This window comes from Limanda limanda, chromosome 5 (assembly GCF_963576545.1).
Source record: "Limanda limanda chromosome 5, fLimLim1.1, whole genome shotgun sequence".
NCBI classification, from domain to species: domain Eukaryota; kingdom Metazoa; phylum Chordata; class Actinopteri; order Pleuronectiformes; family Pleuronectidae; genus Limanda; species Limanda limanda.
In genome coordinates, this window is record NC_083640.1 from 20,480,945 (window position 1) to 20,500,845 (window position 19,901).

The 19,901-nt window shown below is 43.5% G+C and overlaps 2 protein-coding genes across 4 annotated transcripts in view; both read right to left on the reverse strand.

The window, feature by feature from the left end:
* rasgrf2b (Ras protein-specific guanine nucleotide-releasing factor 2b) overlaps positions 1 to 16,703 on the reverse strand; it is a 39,882-nt gene extending 23,179 nt beyond the window's left edge. For all 3 annotated transcript variants that reach the window (XM_061072004.1, XM_061072003.1, XM_061072002.1), the window contains exons 1-3: positions 16,428 to 16,703; positions 2,867 to 2,973; positions 1,525 to 1,672 (exon numbers count right to left, since the gene is read on the reverse strand). In XM_061072004.1, coding sequence (XP_060927987.1) covers positions 1,525 to 1,672; positions 2,867 to 2,973; positions 16,428 to 16,703 — 531 coding nt within the window. The remainder of the gene's footprint in view (positions 1 to 1,524; positions 1,673 to 2,866; positions 2,974 to 16,427) is intronic.
* A 1,594-nt stretch (positions 16,704 to 18,297) lies between these two features.
* msh3 (mutS homolog 3 (E. coli)) overlaps positions 18,298 to 19,901 on the reverse strand; it is a 35,230-nt gene continuing 33,626 nt past the window's right edge. Inside the window, exon 25 of the mRNA XM_061071907.1 lies at positions 18,298 to 18,662. Coding sequence (XP_060927890.1) covers positions 18,584 to 18,662 — 79 coding nt within the window. The 3' untranslated portion in view covers positions 18,298 to 18,583. The remainder of the gene's footprint in view (positions 18,663 to 19,901) is intronic.

The following is a 19,901-nucleotide window of genomic DNA, read 5'->3' on the forward strand; positions in this document are numbered from 1 at the left end:
TCTAATTAACACAAACCAATAATTACCTGCTGTCACGCAGAGAATTGTAATTACTTCTGAGAAACAGTGTTGTGAAAATCAGTTCTGTTTTGTCTCTGAACATGAATCCCTGATTAACTGCGCCCTGGCGGCAGAACAGAGGCGTGTTTCTTCTTTAATGGTTTGGCAGCCGTCTGTAAGGGAGCTGATGGGCTGTCTCTATTGAGTGGTGGGCTTCTCCTCCTACGCTCAGAGGGGACGGAAAAAACGTTCACACCCGCCCCTCCACTGCCATAAATACAACAAGACAGGGCACATGCACAATGCACAGCCATTGGGCTGTTATGGGTATATATAGGTTTATACATGTGTTTCTTCTTAGATCACTGTTCATTTTATTCATAACAGGAGAGTTATCACAGAGCTGTACGGGCCTGTGAGTGAGTGAGGGAGTAACTGACTGACTATCGGACCTAAGCAGTTTTTAAACATGAACCCAGGATAATAACCGGACAACTGGGTTTGAACATTATCCAGAATTTACCTTTCACATATGAGCAATGCAGCAGGAAATTCTCCAGATCAGACCAAACAACATGAAAATGCCCGGAGCGTTTAGGCGAGGGCAGGGTTTATCAATCCAATTAAATAAATAAATATGTATTTATCATATTTATGATATAAAAACGCTAATCATACTTTAATACATGAATTACCCCCTCTTCCTCTACCTCCTGCTGTTACAGCGTGGGTGAGGGGCGGAGGTCTTTAGTCTTCTTCATGTTCCTTAAAGGGACTCTTACCTTTGTTGCATTTTTACACTTTTTGTGGATAAGGTTAAATTGGTATTAATAAGGTAATGACACTCTAAAATGCAAGACAGACCAACCAGGAGTTAAAGCAAACAATTATTTCACTCTCATTATATTTAGTGAAAACTTCAACCAATAAAATTCTTCGGACCGAAGGACCTTATTGGCCGACAGACCTGTCTGTTTGCTGCATGGAAACAGACAGGAAGCCCGTCTGCTTCTTCTGGCGCATTCGGGCCCGCGTCATCAAGGCGCGTCCTCAACTGTAGGGTTTGTTTTGATTCCACGGCAGACAGTAGCGAGTAGCGACCGTATCGACCGTAGCGACTGACGATGGCAGACCAAAGTGGTCCACGGCGTACTGAAATAGCCGCTTCCAGGGGGAAAAACTAAAGAAAAAACACCGCGGATGGGAACGAGGGGGTGGGGCATTGGAGGAAGGCGGGATGATTCGAATGTGCTGTAATTCTCAAATGCAACAAAGGTAAGAGTCCCTTTAAAGCTGTAATCCTTAATATCTGGAAATCCTGCTTGATTTAGAAATGCCTGTGGTAACTCTGAGGAAATTAGTTTTGATAAATCTTGGTGTTCATTAAGGCTGTGTGTGTGTGTGTGTGTGTGTGTGTGTGTGTGTGTGTGTGTGTGTGTGTGTGTGTGTGTGTGTGTGTGTGTGTGTGTGTGTGTGTGTGTGTGTGTGTGTGTGTGTGTGTGTGTGTGTGTTAGTGTGCTGCACCTCTGCTTTGAGCCTCTCGATCTCTGTGTCCTGATCCTCCAGCTGGGTGCGCAGCTGATTGGCAGCCACCTTCTCCGTCTCCACTATCTGCACGAGGTGGATGTATTTCTGCATCAGCACCTCTCGTTCGATGATGATGTCAGAGTAGCTGCAAATAAAGTTTTGCACAAATACCTCAGCATTGAAGTGTTGGGAAGACACATAAAACACACTTCTAAGTCTTAGGCTGTACACAACATTGGTTTGATACATTCCTGTCCCCCACTGTGGGCAGAACGTCAATGGATGCTGCTGAATAAATAAAACATATGCTTGTAATTTATGCTTATATATTCGTATCCACCCTTTCAACATGTGTCACCTATATATTCTTGACCATAATGAGTTCAGTGGGATTCCATAATTTCCTTTTATGACTGCAGCTAGAGGTTGATTCAGACTTGACTGGCTTGGCTCAGCTTAATGCCACATATCACAAGTAACACAATAAACTGTGGAGTTATTAAGCGGTTCAGAACATGAATAATTACTGAATACCTAGCATGAATCTAAGGGGAAATTAACACAAGGTTGTAAAGCAGCCACTTTGAAATATAATCAATACCCACATGTACTTTATCTGTTTCAGATATTTTAAACGCTGAGGATATTTATCCTCAGGGTTTGATCATTCCACAGTGAAAGCTGTTAACCAGAAAGGAACCGCTTTCAAAAGTCCAATTTACAACTAGATTCCAGATGCATTCAGTCATAAAGTCACATTTTACTTTGTATATAAATCAATTTTAAACACTGAAATTAACTGAAAGTCAAGAAACAAAAGATATCGATTGTTTGGATATTCTTTATAAAACATCGAGCTTCACAGTAAATTACAGTTAATTTATATTTAATGGCCCAAAGCATGCAAAACCATCATTAATGCTAATGCTAGTGTTATCATTTTGTCCATAGACTAACTATAAAGATGGACAACTTGACAACTCCCCAAAAGTCAAGTTGGCTGCAGTATAGGTCATAAATCCTGCCTCCTCCAGGTTAGTGGTGGGACATGGACCAAACTAAAAGTTAAATTACATTTCAAATGTATACATACATTTCTGTAATTTAAGTAGTTCTCATCACAGTGACGTTTGTCCAACCGCTCATTTATCTGGAAAATTTATGCGGAGGAAGTGGAGACGCATCATCCGAGGTTATATACAGTAAAACTAAGGTAATATAATGTGATGCAACATTTCCTTGGAAAGGGAGAAAAGTCACATTTTCTGGCTATGTTTAAAATAACATTACTCTTATTAAACCCATGGGAAATACCCTTTAAATAATCCAGTGTGTGTACCTGGCCTGCTGGATGGCCTCCACCCATTCATCACACTCACACTCCTCATCTGTCCGCAGCTCCAGAGGTTTCTGTCCATCGTGGCCAAACACTATGAGGAAGTAGTGCTGAAGAAAGAGAAAAACACAAGGGGAGAAAAGAAAAAGAACTGTTCATATTTGTGACCCTGGGACCGAATCGTTTTCAGTCGAGTCAGCAGTATCACTTGTAAAGCACGAGATGTTTTGGCTGCTTGTTTGGAGATGCTAACCAAAGCTGAACAGGCATATGGTGCAGACATATGGAAACATTACTTTCAGGCACATCCTCTTTTTCACACTCTTCTCTTGCCCAGATTCGTTGCGTATAAAATAAGAGGTCCGCAGCCCTTACATGAACCAAGCAGAGCCCGCAGACACAGAGGAGGACAAGGCGGAGGAGGAGGGAGGGTAGGTGGGCGGGTGGGTGGGCGGCTCAACACACATGACAGAGTTATTTGCTCGCAGAGATAAAACATCGCATCTCGCCCGGGCCTCCCTTCTCCACCAGCCTATTGTCATCACCATCAATTAGCTGGCTCGCTCTGTCTCCCGCTCATTTCCCGTCTGTCTCTCTTATTATTCTGATGAGTTTCCCCAAGTATCTGCCTTTTAAAATACTTCCCCCGTCTCACACACAGACATGGACAACAACACACACACACACACACACACACCAGACATTATATCAAGCGATAGAGGCTTTTATTCAGATGGTCATGTCCTGGGGCACTGGGTTACCAGAAGAGCTGCTATTCTTAGTCGGGGAAAACCGAGAAGACTGAGCTCTGCGTGGCCTTTCCCTCTCCTCCTCTCTTCTTTTCTCTTCATCCAACCACCTCTTTCCTCCTCCCTCTCTCTTTGCACTTCACCTATCATCCCACTCCGCCTCCTCTGCCCATGCAGCTCCACCAGCATCCTCACTCCTCTTGTTGTTGGTAGCCACTCCACCTCCTCCTCCTCCTCCACCATCTCCACATCCTGTATCCCTTTGTGTCTCTCTCAGTAAGGATTCAGTGAACCAAACTGAGTCCCGAAGCGGGACGATTACCCTGCAGAAGGATGGACGGGCTTCGGCCCCGGTGCACAGGGGACGGGTCTGAGATGGAGTCACCATGGTTACTGGAACAAACACACACAATATTTGCACAGCGATCCTTGGTAGGACACTGACTTATATTGAACAGCCACAGACAAACTCCAACATAACCTCAATTCACAGCCTTCACCAGGACATCAGAATTGTTGTCATCGTTGGTCCCCATGACGACTATGAGTTGTGAAAAGATCAGTTTTCAAGCCAGAACCATTAACAAAAATGTGTAAACACGCACACACACATGCACACACACTGCTTTGTATGTATCTTTCGTTTCGATTCACTGGCTGGCTGGATTTTATTACATCAACAATAATCTGTGCTCTAACAGTGTTTGACAGGGAGGAGGAGAGAAGGGTAGAAAGAGAAGACAGAGAGAAAGAGAAAGGACTTGTTACATAATATTTCTTAACCGAGTACATTTATAAATTGAGCCACTACATAACAAGAAATCATTTCCATGGCAACCCAATATCTGAAGCTTCTGCTGCACTTCCATTTTCTGCTTTTCAGTGCTGCCTCTATTCATTTAATGCTTTTATTGATCCATCCTTTTGCCACTTTAGACACGAGGAGGAGGAGGAACCCTTCAGTGGGAAACAAAACAATTTTACAAATGCAGATTTTAGAGCTGTGAATGGATAATCTGAGCCTAGAGTATCTGAACAAAGACAGAGTGGTGACGTTTATTGATTTTTACCATTCGCATTACATGTAAGACTGACAATTTATCTGCCTTCTACAGCTTTTAAATTAAATACATGAGTGGTGTAATCTGATCCTTTACTTATTGATTAAAAAGTAGCTTTACCATTAATGTTAAAAAAAAAAGCATTGTTACAAAAACTATTTTGTAGGTGAAGATATAGTGGAGCTGTGGTTCTAAGTAGAGAACGAAGTCACACTCTCTCTAGTGTGTTTTCACTGCTTTGTTTTGGTAACCAGTCCAGGCACGTGTCCCTCCCTGTGAAACTGTCGCCCCCCCCCCTACGTAATAAAGCGAGGAGGCACCGGCTAAAAACACCTTTCACTGGGACACCATGGTGCTGTTGGGGAAAAAAGCACTGCAGCTACACCTACTGTATACAGACCACACACTACATTACAAAGCAATGCCAATAATGCTAGCCATGCTGACTAGCTGCTTGCCATCATGCATTGTGCCCTGGAAACATAACAGTTATGCAGAATCTTAGCAAAAAATAACAATTTGAGCCTTTTAATGGAAACAAAAACAGTTTCAGAGGACTGTTGCAGTTGCCCCATAAGATCACATTGTAGCCACTGCTGCCATTTCCTCGGTGTCAGCGATCTACTGGACCGATTTCTAAAGTTTTAGCAAGTACCATTCCTTTACACACAGAACTATAAATAATGAAACAGAAATAGTCAACTAGAGTACTTCAACTGGCGGCAGAGTGGTTTTGCACTGTCCTTGCATCATCTAGCAAACATGGGTATAAAATTGCAGATAATGTTTTTAGGAATCCACTTTGCAAGGATACATAGAATATGAAAACTGCATATTGACATAAATGGTGATTGGGTGAAACAAATGCATGAATCCACCAGTTAAAACCAAACAGCATCACCACTCTGTATTATTTTTGTTAAATTGAATTCCTGTTCCCAAGATACTTTACATAATGTGGGTGTTCTTCACTCTCCTTGAGTCTCTGTTAAAGTTGCCAGTTTGTCTGTTTAAATATATTTAAATACTTTTTCATAATCCAATATTCTTTTTTTTCTACCCCTACTGTATATTATAACTATCTGCTGCAGCTGTGACCCATACAACCTCATGCAGTCATTAAAGTTGAATGGTATATCAACCTATACAGGAGAATTTGCATGTTGCTGGACCTCGTGGCTTTAATACACTGCACCGGGTTAGACTGCAACTGTGTCCTCATTAGCAAGAGTTCTAACTCCCTCTGAGCTGTAAACACACACTTCCCTAACTCCACAGAACCATTCAGGACAACCAGCTCGCTCTCCCTTCAAATCGGCTCCAACGTACCCTCCACGCCTCAGGGCCTTCACTGTACTGTAAGAAATTTAATTTAGACAAATAAAGGCCGAGAGGAAAAGTGGAAGAGACAAAGAGACGGAGTCTTTCCCACTCTTTCACTCTTAATGTCACTAACGACCGATTTACCACCTGAAGCCTTCTTTTTTTTTTCCTGAGAAACAGCCATTACAGAAAATGAGACTGTGCGACTGTCAGCGTGACACAAAGTGCGTTTTAACACCGCAGAGCAAGACACAGACACAATGAAGGGCAGCAAATGTTATTATCCAGACGCAATTTCGGGTCACTCATTCAAAACCGCCTGCCTCGAGACCAGATGTGTCAAGTGAGAAGTTTTGACGACTTTATACTGTCCAACAGGGAACGAACATTAGGAAATTAATACCTATTACAAACACACACACACACACACACACACACACACACACACACACACACACACACACACACACACACAAACACACATCCTCTGGTTCACTGTATCCCTGTATTGAATATTCCTTTATCCCCTATTATGGATTAAAGACTCTAACATGAAACTGGACTTGGTGGCAATAGTTTCATTTGGCAAACGATTGCTGAAGAATCAAGAAACATCTGTAAATGTTTAAAACACGAAGAGGGCATTATCACCTCTGGGATTCACTGATGATTAGAAACTGGAATTGCCACTAATGATTCAGCACTGCTGTCTCCGTTGGTGTCTGCACTGATGAGAGGCCAGATTAGGTTGTACAATATCTAGTCTAGGACCTTTTTTAAAATCTTTTCTTGACTCTGGCTTTGAAAGCAGCATTTAACAGCTTTGATCTTGTGCACTTCAGTGGGTTGAAAGAGGCGTGTGCACTGAACGTGTTAAAGGTTTGATCCCCATTGGGGCTGTGTACAGTACACACTTACTGTACGTTATACCAAGGCTGGTTGAATGACAATAAAAGAGACAGCACATTCACATAGAGCGCCCTCTGTACACTCTATATAGGTTAAGTACTGTATACTCCATTATACAGCAGCATCCGAGAAGTACTGCATTTCTGCCTTGAAGGAACCAATGCAACATTAACACGACCACTAAACGACTTTACCAGTATGTTTTTGCAGTGGTAGATCCAGGATTTTTCTAAATCAGAGGCTATAAAGTGGATTTACACAGAGGGTCAAATTATATGACAAACAACTTTCAGCAAAGTGCCCATTTGAGTCATTACTTGTTTACTGTTATCTCTATAGTTTTTAACAAAGCCACACATCACTGAAATGTGTTCCTTGTTCAGGCACATCCTTAAAGTAGGTTTAACAAATTGTCAGGTGTATTGTTAGTATTCATAGTAATTGACTAGTTTATTCTATTTCAGGGGCCAATCAGATTTAGGCTGGGCTCACTGCCCCCCTGGCCCCGCCTCTGGATCTGCCCAGGTACAAGGAGTTTTTAACGCAACATGAGCAAGAACACCTGTATGCGTGTGTGTGTGTGTGTGTGTGTGTGTGTGTGTGTGTGTGTGTGTGTGTGTGTGTGTGTGTGTGTGTGTGTGTGTGTGTGTACTTATACCTCTGTGAGGACCCAAAGACCCAACAGAGTGAGGACATTTTGACTGGCCCTGATTTCTTCAATCGACTGTTTGAGGGTTAAGAATTGGTTTTAGGGTGAGACTAAGGTTAAGGTTAAGGTGAGGCATTTAGTTGATGGTTAAGGTTAAGGAAAGGTGCTAAGGAATGTATCATGTCAATGAGTGTCCTCACAACTAAAGAGAGATGTGCATGTGTGTGTGTCTGTGTGTGCTATAGATTAAAACTTATTTTATCCATCATCCATCCATTTCAAAAGTCTGCTATTTTCAGTATACACTTAAATAAGTAGAAAGCAGCAGCTGAGTAGAACAATATAAAACATGTAGTACAGTAAATGGGCTCATCCATACATACCCTCAGGGATGGTGATTGAAATAAAAGTAGGATGGCAACGTTTGCGATTCTGTGACACAACACAAATGACACCTATTAAGTAAATGTCAGCATTGACTTGTAAAGCTGCACTGTATTTTCTCCTTTTATCATCAACACCGGTATATATAATAACTTTTAAAAGACAAACCCAATGCAACGGTTATGGGGCTACAGCAGCAGGTAGCTCACAAAGATACATGATCGTGCTACTGCCTTGTTTCATCTGATTAACTGTGTTTGTACCAGATACTGTACATTAATATCAGTTTCAAACCTCAAAGGCTGGCCTTATTCTGTGAAACCAAACGTTTCCTTGGTAAAACACAATTCTGAGCTGTGGAGGAAAGCAATCACAGGCTGGCTTCTTCGTGTGTGTTTGCAGTTCATCTCTGACCACGTTCGGAGCAACAGCAGGTTTTTGTCTCATCTTTTTCCTGAGATCCATACGTGCTGATTACAAGAAGGAAGTGGAAGAAAATCATTAAGAAGCCGGTTTAAAATCTCGCCTTCACTGGAAGCCGCTGTGTCTCCACCTTTGCACTGCTGCCGCGAATCGGGCTCCGCACAGTGATCCCTCAAGTCCCACAGGGCGATAATTACCATTACAGAGAAATACAACAGAGAGTCGAGCGGATTCATGTGTATGTTAGAGGAACTGATATAATCCATAAACTGGATTCCCTCCGTGTGTGTGTGGGTGTATGTGGGAGTATATGCACCACGTGTGTCTTCTTGAAAACAACGGAATAAAACACAGAGTGAGATACCGTTAAAAAAAAAACACACATGCAATGATAGTGAGTTATTAACACAACAGAGATAATCAAACCTCCTGTTGTCAGTACGGATCACAAGGGGGAACACGGTGTCTCAGGCACATCAACAAACAGAGTCACAACAAATTTCAATTGTTTCATTTGAGTATGAAAAATTCTACAGAAGAAAGCCACATAATTCGGTGTTAAAGAAAATTTAAATACGACTAATTAAAGCTACATGTGAGTGTTTTTCCAAATGGCTTACGGACGCATTTTTATTTTTACAACAGATTTTTATTTTCGACAACGTTCACGGCTTATTTATAATTTCCATATTAAGCCAAAATACATTATTACGAGAGTTAATTCCGATATTGACATAATAAAAGTCATTGTTGAGAAGAAGCTTTAGGGAGATGAATAGGAGGAAAAAGGGGTGTGGGGTTACTTTTCTCACCCACCACTTTCCTGGATCAAACCCCGATCTCCTCTTTCTATTCCTCTCATTTCTCAACTCCTGTCGCGCTCCCACAGGGGCAATAATGTCTCTTTGTACAGAGAGCGGCTTCATGAAATGCTTCGAGGACGAGAACAAGGAAACAAACTGCGACTGCTGTGTAAGCCCTGTGAGTTCACCGATATTAATCTTATTTATCGTACCATAGGCTGCACACCCATTCATCTTCAACAATGCAATAAATTATGAATTAACTTTTAATGGGTGGCCAGATGTCTTCCATAATATTAGCTATAATAGATAAAGTGGTACAAAGAATAAAACAATCTTCTTTCTTGAGAAAATAATTACTCACGCTCTTGCAAGACTTAGATGATATTTATGTGCATATGGGTCTAATGATTATAAGGCTATAGGCACCAGCCTGTTAGCGTAGCATAGCATAAAGACTGCCCCTACACAGCTTACTGAAGATGCAGTGTAACCACCCATGGTGACGTCACCCATTGGTCTGCGAACAGCCGCTTTAGCATTTTGGCCAGAGCCATCTTGGTTGTTTGAAACCAGAAGTAACCATGTTTGGGGGATCGGAGGGGGACAACTTCAGACAAAAGTTACAAAACCTGTATGAAATGATGCAAAAGATTCATGAGGCCTACACGTGGAGCTTCTGGTTGCAAGTGGTGACAAGACTTGAAGAAGTAGGATAACTCCTGTAAAACTACTTATTGTCATTTTTGGTATTTGAAAGAGGAAATTCATGACATTTCGATCAGCCTTCTGTAAAAATCCGTTCAAAGACGAAATACATTTTGGGAAACAAAATTATTCGCTTTCTTGCAGAGTCATGAGTCACAACTGATGTCTGAACAGTAAATGTGAAGCTTTAGCAGGTGAAAAGTTTAACAACCTCACAACAGGTTACAAGAAGCAGGTCACTGCAACCAGCCAGGAAATGGTCTGGCCCATAAATGCTGTAGAACCACTAAACCTGGGTCTTTACACATCTGTTTAACAGGGTTATTTGCAGTACTGTTAAAAAGTGAAATTTAGAGGGGCGGATTGGTGGATTTTTGTATTTATTTATAATATCTCACTTTATACAGAATAACACCCAACAGGATCAAAAAGAACACATGAAATAAGTAGGTTAACGTGGCATATTTCATTGTTGATCATCTCTCTACAGTTTAAATGGTCCTTTTTCACTCCCTAAAAGATTTATTTTCCAACTTCAGACAACCAAAAGCAACTTTTTTTTGGTATCCTGGAGCGATACAAAACATTAATTTGACAGAAGCAGCAACAGCAGCAGCAGCTTTATTTTATGTAACCACTCAATTCAACCAATGATGTGGCAGCTAATGTGACAATCACTGGATCAGCTTCCCACATCCTGCTGTTTTCTCATTGCCCTGCATGCTGTTCACTTCCTCCAGAGAAGTTCCTCTCCCACACACACACACATATACACACAGAGCTATCACACATACACACACTGTATACAACTTGCTGTGCCTGCCTCAGAATACTGTGATCGGGGATTACCTGTCCGTTTATCTGGAGATTAAACAGATCGCTCCCCTCCTCCATGGTCTACTTTCGCTGCTGTCCTCCCTACTCTACATATAGGTCAAAAACACACGCACATATAGTAAGGCGACATACTTTTTTTTCTCTCCCAGTACACATGTGCTGTGTTGGGAGGTTTCCTCTTCTCGAATCAACCTGAGGCAGTGTGTCGACTGACAGGAACACAGCTCTCCTGACAGGCTGATGGACATGCTGCAACATTTTCATATCCTGTTGCTATTTTGCAGCAGAAGAATCAGCAAATTTGCAGCAATAAATATTTGAATTAGTTGTCAGGTCCACAACTTTCCACTGTTGGTTCATCGCTTACCAAAAAATTGGGGCATTTTTTTTTATTTGTAAAGCTTCTTTTTTTTAGCAACAACGCAATGATAAATACTAAAGGTTTGAAAATAGCATATATTGAAGGGTAATAATCAAGACTGCCTTTTTAAAATAAATATAACTAACAAACTGTTATGTCACTCAAACCTGCATTAATTGTTTCCCTGCGAAAAGCCCAACACCTGAGGTGGTTGATATAGAAAACCGGTTATTGAAGCAGTTTCTTTACACATCAAGCAGATGTATAAATATTAGCTTTCACTCGGAGTCTGTGACAAACTTAAGTCCAATATTCAGCATTGAGCTGTTGAATGTTTCACTATGCTCACCCCTGACCGCGGGCCCTGACACAAACTCGCCACAGAAGCCCAACCAACACACACAAACAGTACATGTGCACTGCCTGTGCCTGAGGGCATTTAAACTCCAGGGATCAAGCAGCGTTTTCTCAATCACACTTACTCCAATGTATCAAAAACAACAAATACTCAACACGTTGAAAAAAAAAGATGGCGTAATGATAAATGGTGAGACCAACAGCCCCTTGTGGCTCAGGGGCCCTGGAATATGCCTCCTTTGCCCAGGATGTGGTAACCCATCATTGTTTTCACCAGATTCTGAGCTTTGGACACAGCTTTTCCAGTTGTTGTATCTGGAGTAGTTTCTTAATAATCCTCATTGACCACACTTTGATTAGAGCAGAATGTAAAATAAAAGCGACGGATGCCAGCTTTAAATTCTTGTCCAACACTATGAGGTCCGTACCCCAACACTTGGCAGGAAACTTGAGAGGAAAATCAAAAGCAGGCTGCAGAGGGAGAGCAGATCAGAATCCTGCAGGACAATGGGAGGAGCTTGTTTCTGAATGCAGACGATCAGCGTGAGCAGCAGCTAAACATGTGATGAGAGGAGCATTTAGAGCGAGAGGGGTTTTCTAATGAGGACTAATTACACACAGACACACACACACACACACACACACATACACACACACACACAACGCACATCAGGACGTCAGCACCGGCACTTCAACTCCAGTGTCACCCCACATTTTCTCACATCAACTCTAATGAGGAGGGAGGCTGTTGTAAAGAACCCTGTACGGCTGCAGCTCAACACAAACACACTTTATTAGAGCCGGTGGAGCCGCAGCACACGACACTGAACCAACCTGCTCCAAGGTTCTAATGAAACTTCCTCTTTCACTGCACCACAGCACCGTGTGCATCACGCGCGGATGAAGACGAGGTCACACATTCGATCCCCTTTACAGCCAATTTGTCCGTTCCTTTCAAGCATCCTTGGTGACCGTGCTGAGCCATTAGTTCTGGAATCATGAACATATTGTATGGTTCCTCTTCAGTAGATAAGAAAGGCTGGTTTTAAAATGTTTGCACATGAACTGCCTCCCTGATTAAACCCAAAGACTGAATCAGAGGTTTCGCTGCAGTGATCTGGATGCACTTTGTTTTGGACATTTAAAATTAAGCTATTTAAATGCAGATAGTAAAGTAGATATTAGAAGTTTATTTGATGTAGATGCAGAATGAAAACATACATACAACATGAACACAAATAATTAACCTTCACCAATAGACATTTATTAATGATGTAATTAATGTATTTTTACACTGTTGTCAGCTTTTTGGGTTAAATTCTCAATCTGAACTGAACTGACCAAATGCTGACAAAAACACGTTTTTATTCTAAACGTGTGGGGAGCCTGAGCAAAAAGGAAAATGAAACCTTTGAGATATTGATTTGCTCCTTTTTTTTACAACATGACAAACAGCCTTTCAAGAAAGGAACACCTGGCCTTTGAATCTTGACATTAGAGTGGCATTCTGGAAACAGACCGTTTGAAACGTCTCCACTGGTTCATGGCCTCTGATGAACTCTCCCTGGAATCAATAATCACCGGACACCTGACGACGGGCGGAGGGATAATTTGACAATTATTATTGCCTTCTACACACACACGTGTTCACTTAGTAGTGCTTGTCCACAGTCGCTGTGGAAACCATTCAGGCCTGTGTGAACACTCTCCAAAAGGATTTGAAGGGCTGGTGTCTCTCTGAGAGTGAGACAGAGGGAGTGAGCGGTGGCTGTGTGTTATTTGTGTGGTCGCATTGTGGTTCACTGTGGGGGTGTGATACTGCGGGTTGCTGGCAGACTCACTTGACTGTGCAGAGAAACAGTGAAGAGGAAGAGCGACTGATGGAGAGATGGAAGGCCTTTATCCAGAAAACGCCTGGATCAGGACTGAAATCCTTTGTTACTGACATTTGATCATTGAACGCACACACACACACACACACACACACACACACACACACACACACACACACACACACACACACACACACACACACACACACACACACACACACACACACACACACACACACACACCTCATAAGCCCAACAAAATGCCACCGTTGTTTGGTTTGCTCCCTGTTTGCGTGGCTGTGTAGTAATATAGCGTCAGCCGTGGGCAGATTGGAAATAACCCTAATTAAACCTCACAGCTGCAGAGTGAGAGTGAGACAGATGGGCACAGAGAGTGAGACAGAGGGGCACAGAGAGTGAGACAGATGGGGATAAAGAGTGAGACAGATGGGCAAAGAGGGTGAGACAGATGGGCACAGAGGGTGAGACAGATGGGGACAGAGAGTGAGACAGAGGGGCACAGAGGGTGAGACAGATGGGCACAGAGAGTGAGACAGAGGGGCACAGAGAGTGAGACAGATGGGAACAGAGAGTGAGAGCGAGGGGCACAGAGAGTGAGACAGAGGGACACAGAGAGTGAGACCGATGGGAACAGAGAGTGAGACAGATGGGCACAGAGAGTGAGAGAGAGGGGCACAGAGAGTGAGACAGAGGGACACAGAGAGTGAGACAGATGGGCACAGAGAGGGAGACAGAGGGGCACAGAGAGTGAGACAGAGGGGCACAGAGAGTGAGACAGAGGGACACAGAGAGTGAGAGCGAGGGGCACAGAGAGTGAGACAGAGGGACACAGAGAGTGAGACCGATGGACACAGAGAGTGAGACAGCGTAGAAAGAGGATCAAATGAGGTCATGACAGCCGAGCTGGGGAACATCAGAAGAAGTGGTCGGAGCCACTTGTAGCTTTTTTCCCTCCAAAAGAGTTTTTTATCCTCTCATGATCATTCATCACAAACCCTTTGCAGAAATAAAGACCAACTCTTCTGTTGCTTGATTGAAACCACACTCTTCCATCTAGTGCCTCCTCCATTTGCATACATCTGGAATGAGTTGTCTTCACTACACATTTAAAGGGACAGAGGTCCACTGTGCAAGAACATCTTTTAGAGATACATTTTTTTCCGTGTGATGGTGATTGGCGGCCATTTTTAACCACTCTTCAAACTTCCAAGTGATTGCATCCACTCACTGTCTCCTCAATACTTCCTTAAACTGTGACAAGTCAATTCTGTCCAGAACATTCCTCCCAGTACATTTCAATGGGCACGATGCCTGTGCACACACATGCTCACGGTTCCCAAGGCCAACTGGGCAGGAACCAATCTGTTTTCTCTGTTACGTTAGAATGCAATTCATAAAAATATATTCACAAATATTGATTATGTGAGTGATGAAACCCAATTGATGTGATTCCTGAACAATAAATGTGCATTTTGTGTTGTTGTTTTTTTAAATGCACAATTATTGGTGCAAACGGTAAATTAAATGTTTCCTAGCAACAAGCTCTTCCCTAACTGTCGGAGCAACAATACAGAGGCAACTTCCAGGAGCACAGCCACTGACACATTCACCCAAACATATCATACCAGTACAGCACGCATCACAGCTGTACTGGTATGAAACCATTTTACAGACCAGCAGGATTCAGGAGACGGTCAAATATTACAAATTTATTTTGTATAATATATGACAGGTTTCTGAAGACACTAAATGTGCCACACTGCAGTAAATGAAGCACAGGACATGTTGAATATTTCTATGTGATGTCATGTTACAGAATATAAAACATGGCATCCTGAGAATAAATATTTCATCGGAAAATCGAGAAAATATCAAATGTGTCTATAGAAGGAGAAGTGCTTTCTTACTTTGCAGCATTCAAAGGGTTAAAGACAGAAAACCTGTTGCTGCATTGAGCCTTCCACCGTCTGCCTTGTAATACATTTGACTTAAGAAATTGCTGACAGAATAACTGCATTTGCATCATGATAATCCAAGTTCACACTCTCCAGATCACAAATAAAGAACATTCTGTGGTAACCGGCAAGCAACATTATATCAAGGGGAGAAAAACGTAAAAAGTAAATATATTTTTTACAGTTTGCTCACAGGTAAGGAGCTTATTTGTGGATCAGAAAAGAGAAAAGCATGCAGGAGCTGTTGTGCTGTGACTGCTCCTGCATGTTCTCTGCTAACAGCTCGCTCCCATTTGCATCTGAATCCTCGGAGGATGGTCACCTGCTCGGGGAGGAAGCTCTGGAGCTCGTAATGCTGCAGAGAGCCAAGAGGCTGCATGAACTGCTGCAGCCTCAATGAGACGCATGGTAGCCTGCGATGAGGTCAAGTTTACATTTTGAGGAAACTTTTTGTAGATCAAGTAGATTCTTGTTCTTTTTAAAGTGCAGCATTGGGTGAATAGAGTTTTATGTGAAAACCACAGCAGGTTCCCTATGAGGTTTTGTGCATGTCTGTTGCCAAGCAACAGTTTGATCCCCATGCTCATGTCATGGACCAGGATTAGTGAAGTTGTAGAGACAGATGTGATGAGGTCACCTGTCCACTGACAGCAGGGGTTGAGGCACTGACGCCCCCCTGCCCCTCTCTCTCTCCCCCTCTCTCTCGGCCTCTCACCCGTTTCTCCCTCTCTCTCCCCCTCTCTCTCGGCCTCTCACCTGTTTCTCCCTCTCTCTTCCCCTCTCTCCCTCTCTCTCTCTTTCTCTCTCTCTCACCCTCTCTCTCTCAGCCTCTCACCTGTTTCTCCCTCTCTCTCCCCCTCTCTCTCGGCCTCTCACCTGTTTCTCCCTCTCTCTCCCCCTCCCTATCCCTCTCTCCCTATCTATCCCCCTCTCTCTCTCTCCCTCTCTCTCTCTCTCTCTCCCCCCTCTCCCTCTCACCCTCTCTCTCCCCCCCTCTCCATCTCTATCTTTCTCTCTCTCCCTCTTCCCCTCTCTCCCCTTCTCTCTCTTCCCCTCTGTCCCCCTCTCTCTCCCTCTCTGCCCCCCCCTCTCTCTCTCTCTCCCCCCCTCTCCATCTCTCTCACCCTCTCCCCCTCTCTCTCTCTTCCCCTCTGTCCCTCTCTTCCCCTCTCCCTCTCTCCCCCCCTCTCACCTGTTTCTCCAGCGCCTCTCTCCCCGTGGTGGAGGTCTTGGGCGCCGGGGCGCGCTCGCAGGTGCATCCCTCCAGCAGGTAGATCCCGGCAGGTCTCGCACTCTGCTCGTTCTCGAAGTAGAAGAGAATATTCTGGTAGAGGGCGAAGAACTTCTCGTGCCAGCGGCTGTTCTCCGCAGTCTTCTTGCTCAGGAACCCGCGCTTGGTCCCCTCTTTACGCGCGACCAGCGACAGGAACAGCGCATGGCCCTCGTTGTAGCGCACGCTCTTCTGCATCTCGACGGCCTGGTTCCGGGGACAGAGAGAGGACAAGGGGGACGAGTCCGGAGGGTCTCACCGCGAGTGCATGTCCGTGGAGGGGTCGCGGGTTCACTTTCCCACCGGGGGGGGTCGCGCGGCTCAGCGGCACCGGTGCGCACGGGAAAGTTGCCCCGCAGAGGAACTCATAGCAGGGGGAAGAGGTTCGAGTCCCACGAGCCCCTTAGAGTAAATCCATGGTGAAGGTCGAGCGAGGAGCGAGGAGGTGGATCACAGAAGAAGAAGAAGAAGAAGAACCCTCAAGTGGACCAACACTGACGGGAGCGCAGAGCCTTTAAAGCTATGTGTCAGTGGCTAGATATCTCTCTCTCTCTCTCTCTTACACACACACTCCCACAATTTCTCTCTCTCTCTCTCTCTCTCTCTCTCTCTCTCTCTCTCTCTCACACACACTCCCACAATGTCTCTCTCTCTCTCACACACACACACTCCCACAATTTCTCTCTCTCTCATACACACACACTCCCACAATGTCTCTCTCATACACACACACTCCCACAATGTCTCTCTCACTCACTCACACACACACTCCCACAATTTCTCTCTCTCTCTCTCTCATACACACACACTCCCACAATGTCTCTCTCTCACACACACACTCCCACAATGTCTCTCTCTCTCTTTTCTCTCTCACACACAATTCTCCCACAATGTATCTCTCTGTCTTTTCTCTCTCTCTCACACACACAATGACTCTCTCTTTCTGTCTCTTTCACACACACTCCCACAATAACTCTCTCTCTCTCACATACACACTCCCACAATGTCTCTCTCTCTTTTCTCTCTCTTTCTCTCTCTCTGGTGAAGGGCACTGATCTTGGAGTTGGCGGAATTAAAGGCGGAGCATGAGTGGGTGAGAGAGATGGAGATGTGAGGTCGATTTCCCTCAGTCAAATGTTGTGATTTGTTTCTGCATTATTAATAGCGTTGGATTCAAAGCGCACATGAATACATTAATAGGTAAAGTGAAATACATTAAAAAGCCTAGACTTAATATTGAATCATTGACAAAAACCCAGTGAGCCTAAACATTTGAAAACCCCTTACGTTAAAAATCTATTTCCTTCACCCGTTCTACTGTTTTGATTTGATCTCACATTAAAGTCTGTTTAAAGGTCTTTGGGTCTCCGGGGGGAGCTGCCTGAAGTCTAATAAACTGGCTCAAGAGCAGACATGAGGTGATGAAGACTACACATCTAAAGATGGACAAATAAATATGAGGCTGTGCAGTTAAAAAGACATGAGCCCCCCTGGCCCACCCATAATCTGGGCACGTTCACAAATACGTGAACTTTGACATGAGACATTCACTTCTGCAGCACAAGGCCTCTACCTGCATAACACACCTGAACCTCAACTGTCAGTGGTTGAGTTGCATTGTGGGAGATGTAGGCAACCCATGTGGACAAGGATGAAGAATGTGTGGTATTAAAAAAGATGACACATTGATTTTCATCTTTTTTTGTTTGTGTTGCCTTTCTTTACATGTCGAACGTGACTCGGAAAAGGTTTTGGAAGTGAAATTTTAAATCAACAATCAATGAAACTCAAGAAGTATCAAGTTTTTTCTTTATTCAACCACCAAACACATTGAAGTCACGTATCGGCTGGTTGATAGAATCTACATCAGTCCGTTTAGACAGTTCAGTGACAGCACAGATGATGGTGAGAACCTGAGATAGATAAAAATATAAAAATACTGCTCTTCTCCCTCAGCAGCAAGCCTTGTGTGAAGCAGGCTTTTACTTCTGTGAGCACGAGTAATCATCTCTCCGCCGGTTGATTCACAGACTGCAAAGTTCTCTCCTCCTCATGTGTTGACTTCTGCTGCAGCGCTGTCAGTTTGACCGCTGCCACTCCAGGAGGGACGACTTGTCTGAGACGCTCCAGAGATCCGACAGAAGTTTCACTCTGCTCCTGGAGAGACGGAGGAAAAGAAACAGAGACGCTGGTTAAGCAAAGTTCTTTGTATAAAACAAATTCTTCATCCTCACACAGGCGCCCTATGTGAGTCTTAACACATTGTCGTCTGACACTCAGCTGTGTGAGGGGAGCAATAAAATCCCTGTTCTTAACCCTCGACCAGCAGCTCAACTCCTCTGTGTACGATTATTGTGTACTCAGCGCGGCTATACTCAAACAACGGACAAACATTTCATATAGAGAGGATTACACTGACAGAGAGGTATGGCTCTGTGTGTGTGTGTGTGTGTGTGTGTGTATTGACAGATACTGTATTTCATATGGTGAGGATTACTTAGGAAGTGAGAGCAGCACTCGGCTCCCAGCAGGCTGTTACCGAGCGGAGATGCCATGTACAAATTCATAGAGACATAAGTGTGTATTCGGAGAAAGTGCAATGTGCTGACACCTTGACAGCAAATGACTAAGAATTAGTCTTATTCCAGTTTCCTAACTCACTCAAACATGTCTACCTGCAGTGGTAGGTTCACTCTTATAGAAGGAATAAATCCCAGGGAGAACTTGACTCCTGCACAGGGACAAAATGTGCAACGACAAAAAGTTGATTAAAAGTCCAGCAAATGTTTCTTTGTACCTCTTCAAATTATTTTATTGTATGTTCACTTTATTTTAGTTTCCACTTTCATTACAAGCAATAAGTAAAAGTGTTTTATTTGTATGTTCACTTTTATATATCATGACCATTCCCCGTATTTAATGTTTCCAATATTTATTTTCCTATAAATATTTTTGCACGCACATTTGGTTGATGGTTGTTTTGTGTATTGCAAATTGCACTGTAATGTGAGCATCAGTTCAGCTCCACAAATTAAAAGCCCATTTTAGCAGAAACCTTGGCTATATGCCTCTGTAGTTGACTCAACATCCAACTGAGACATCAAGTCTTGGGTAAGATGTAAACTTATATTGAGAATTACATTTTTACAGCTTTCAATGGGAGAGTTCAAGTTTTTTCCAGAATCAACGAATTTTCAGACCAAAAGACTTCCTGTCACGAACTTGCCTGTCGCTCACTCGCTCGCTCTCTCCCTCTCTCTCTCTCCTCTGTGCAAAGGTCCATCAGGTGAAAAACTCAGCGCTGCTCTGTTAATCTGTCAGATTTTCCGGGGGTTTTGGTACATTTTGTGGTTCAGATGTGTCAGCACGAGTATGAAATCAAGTTCACTTGAGTGT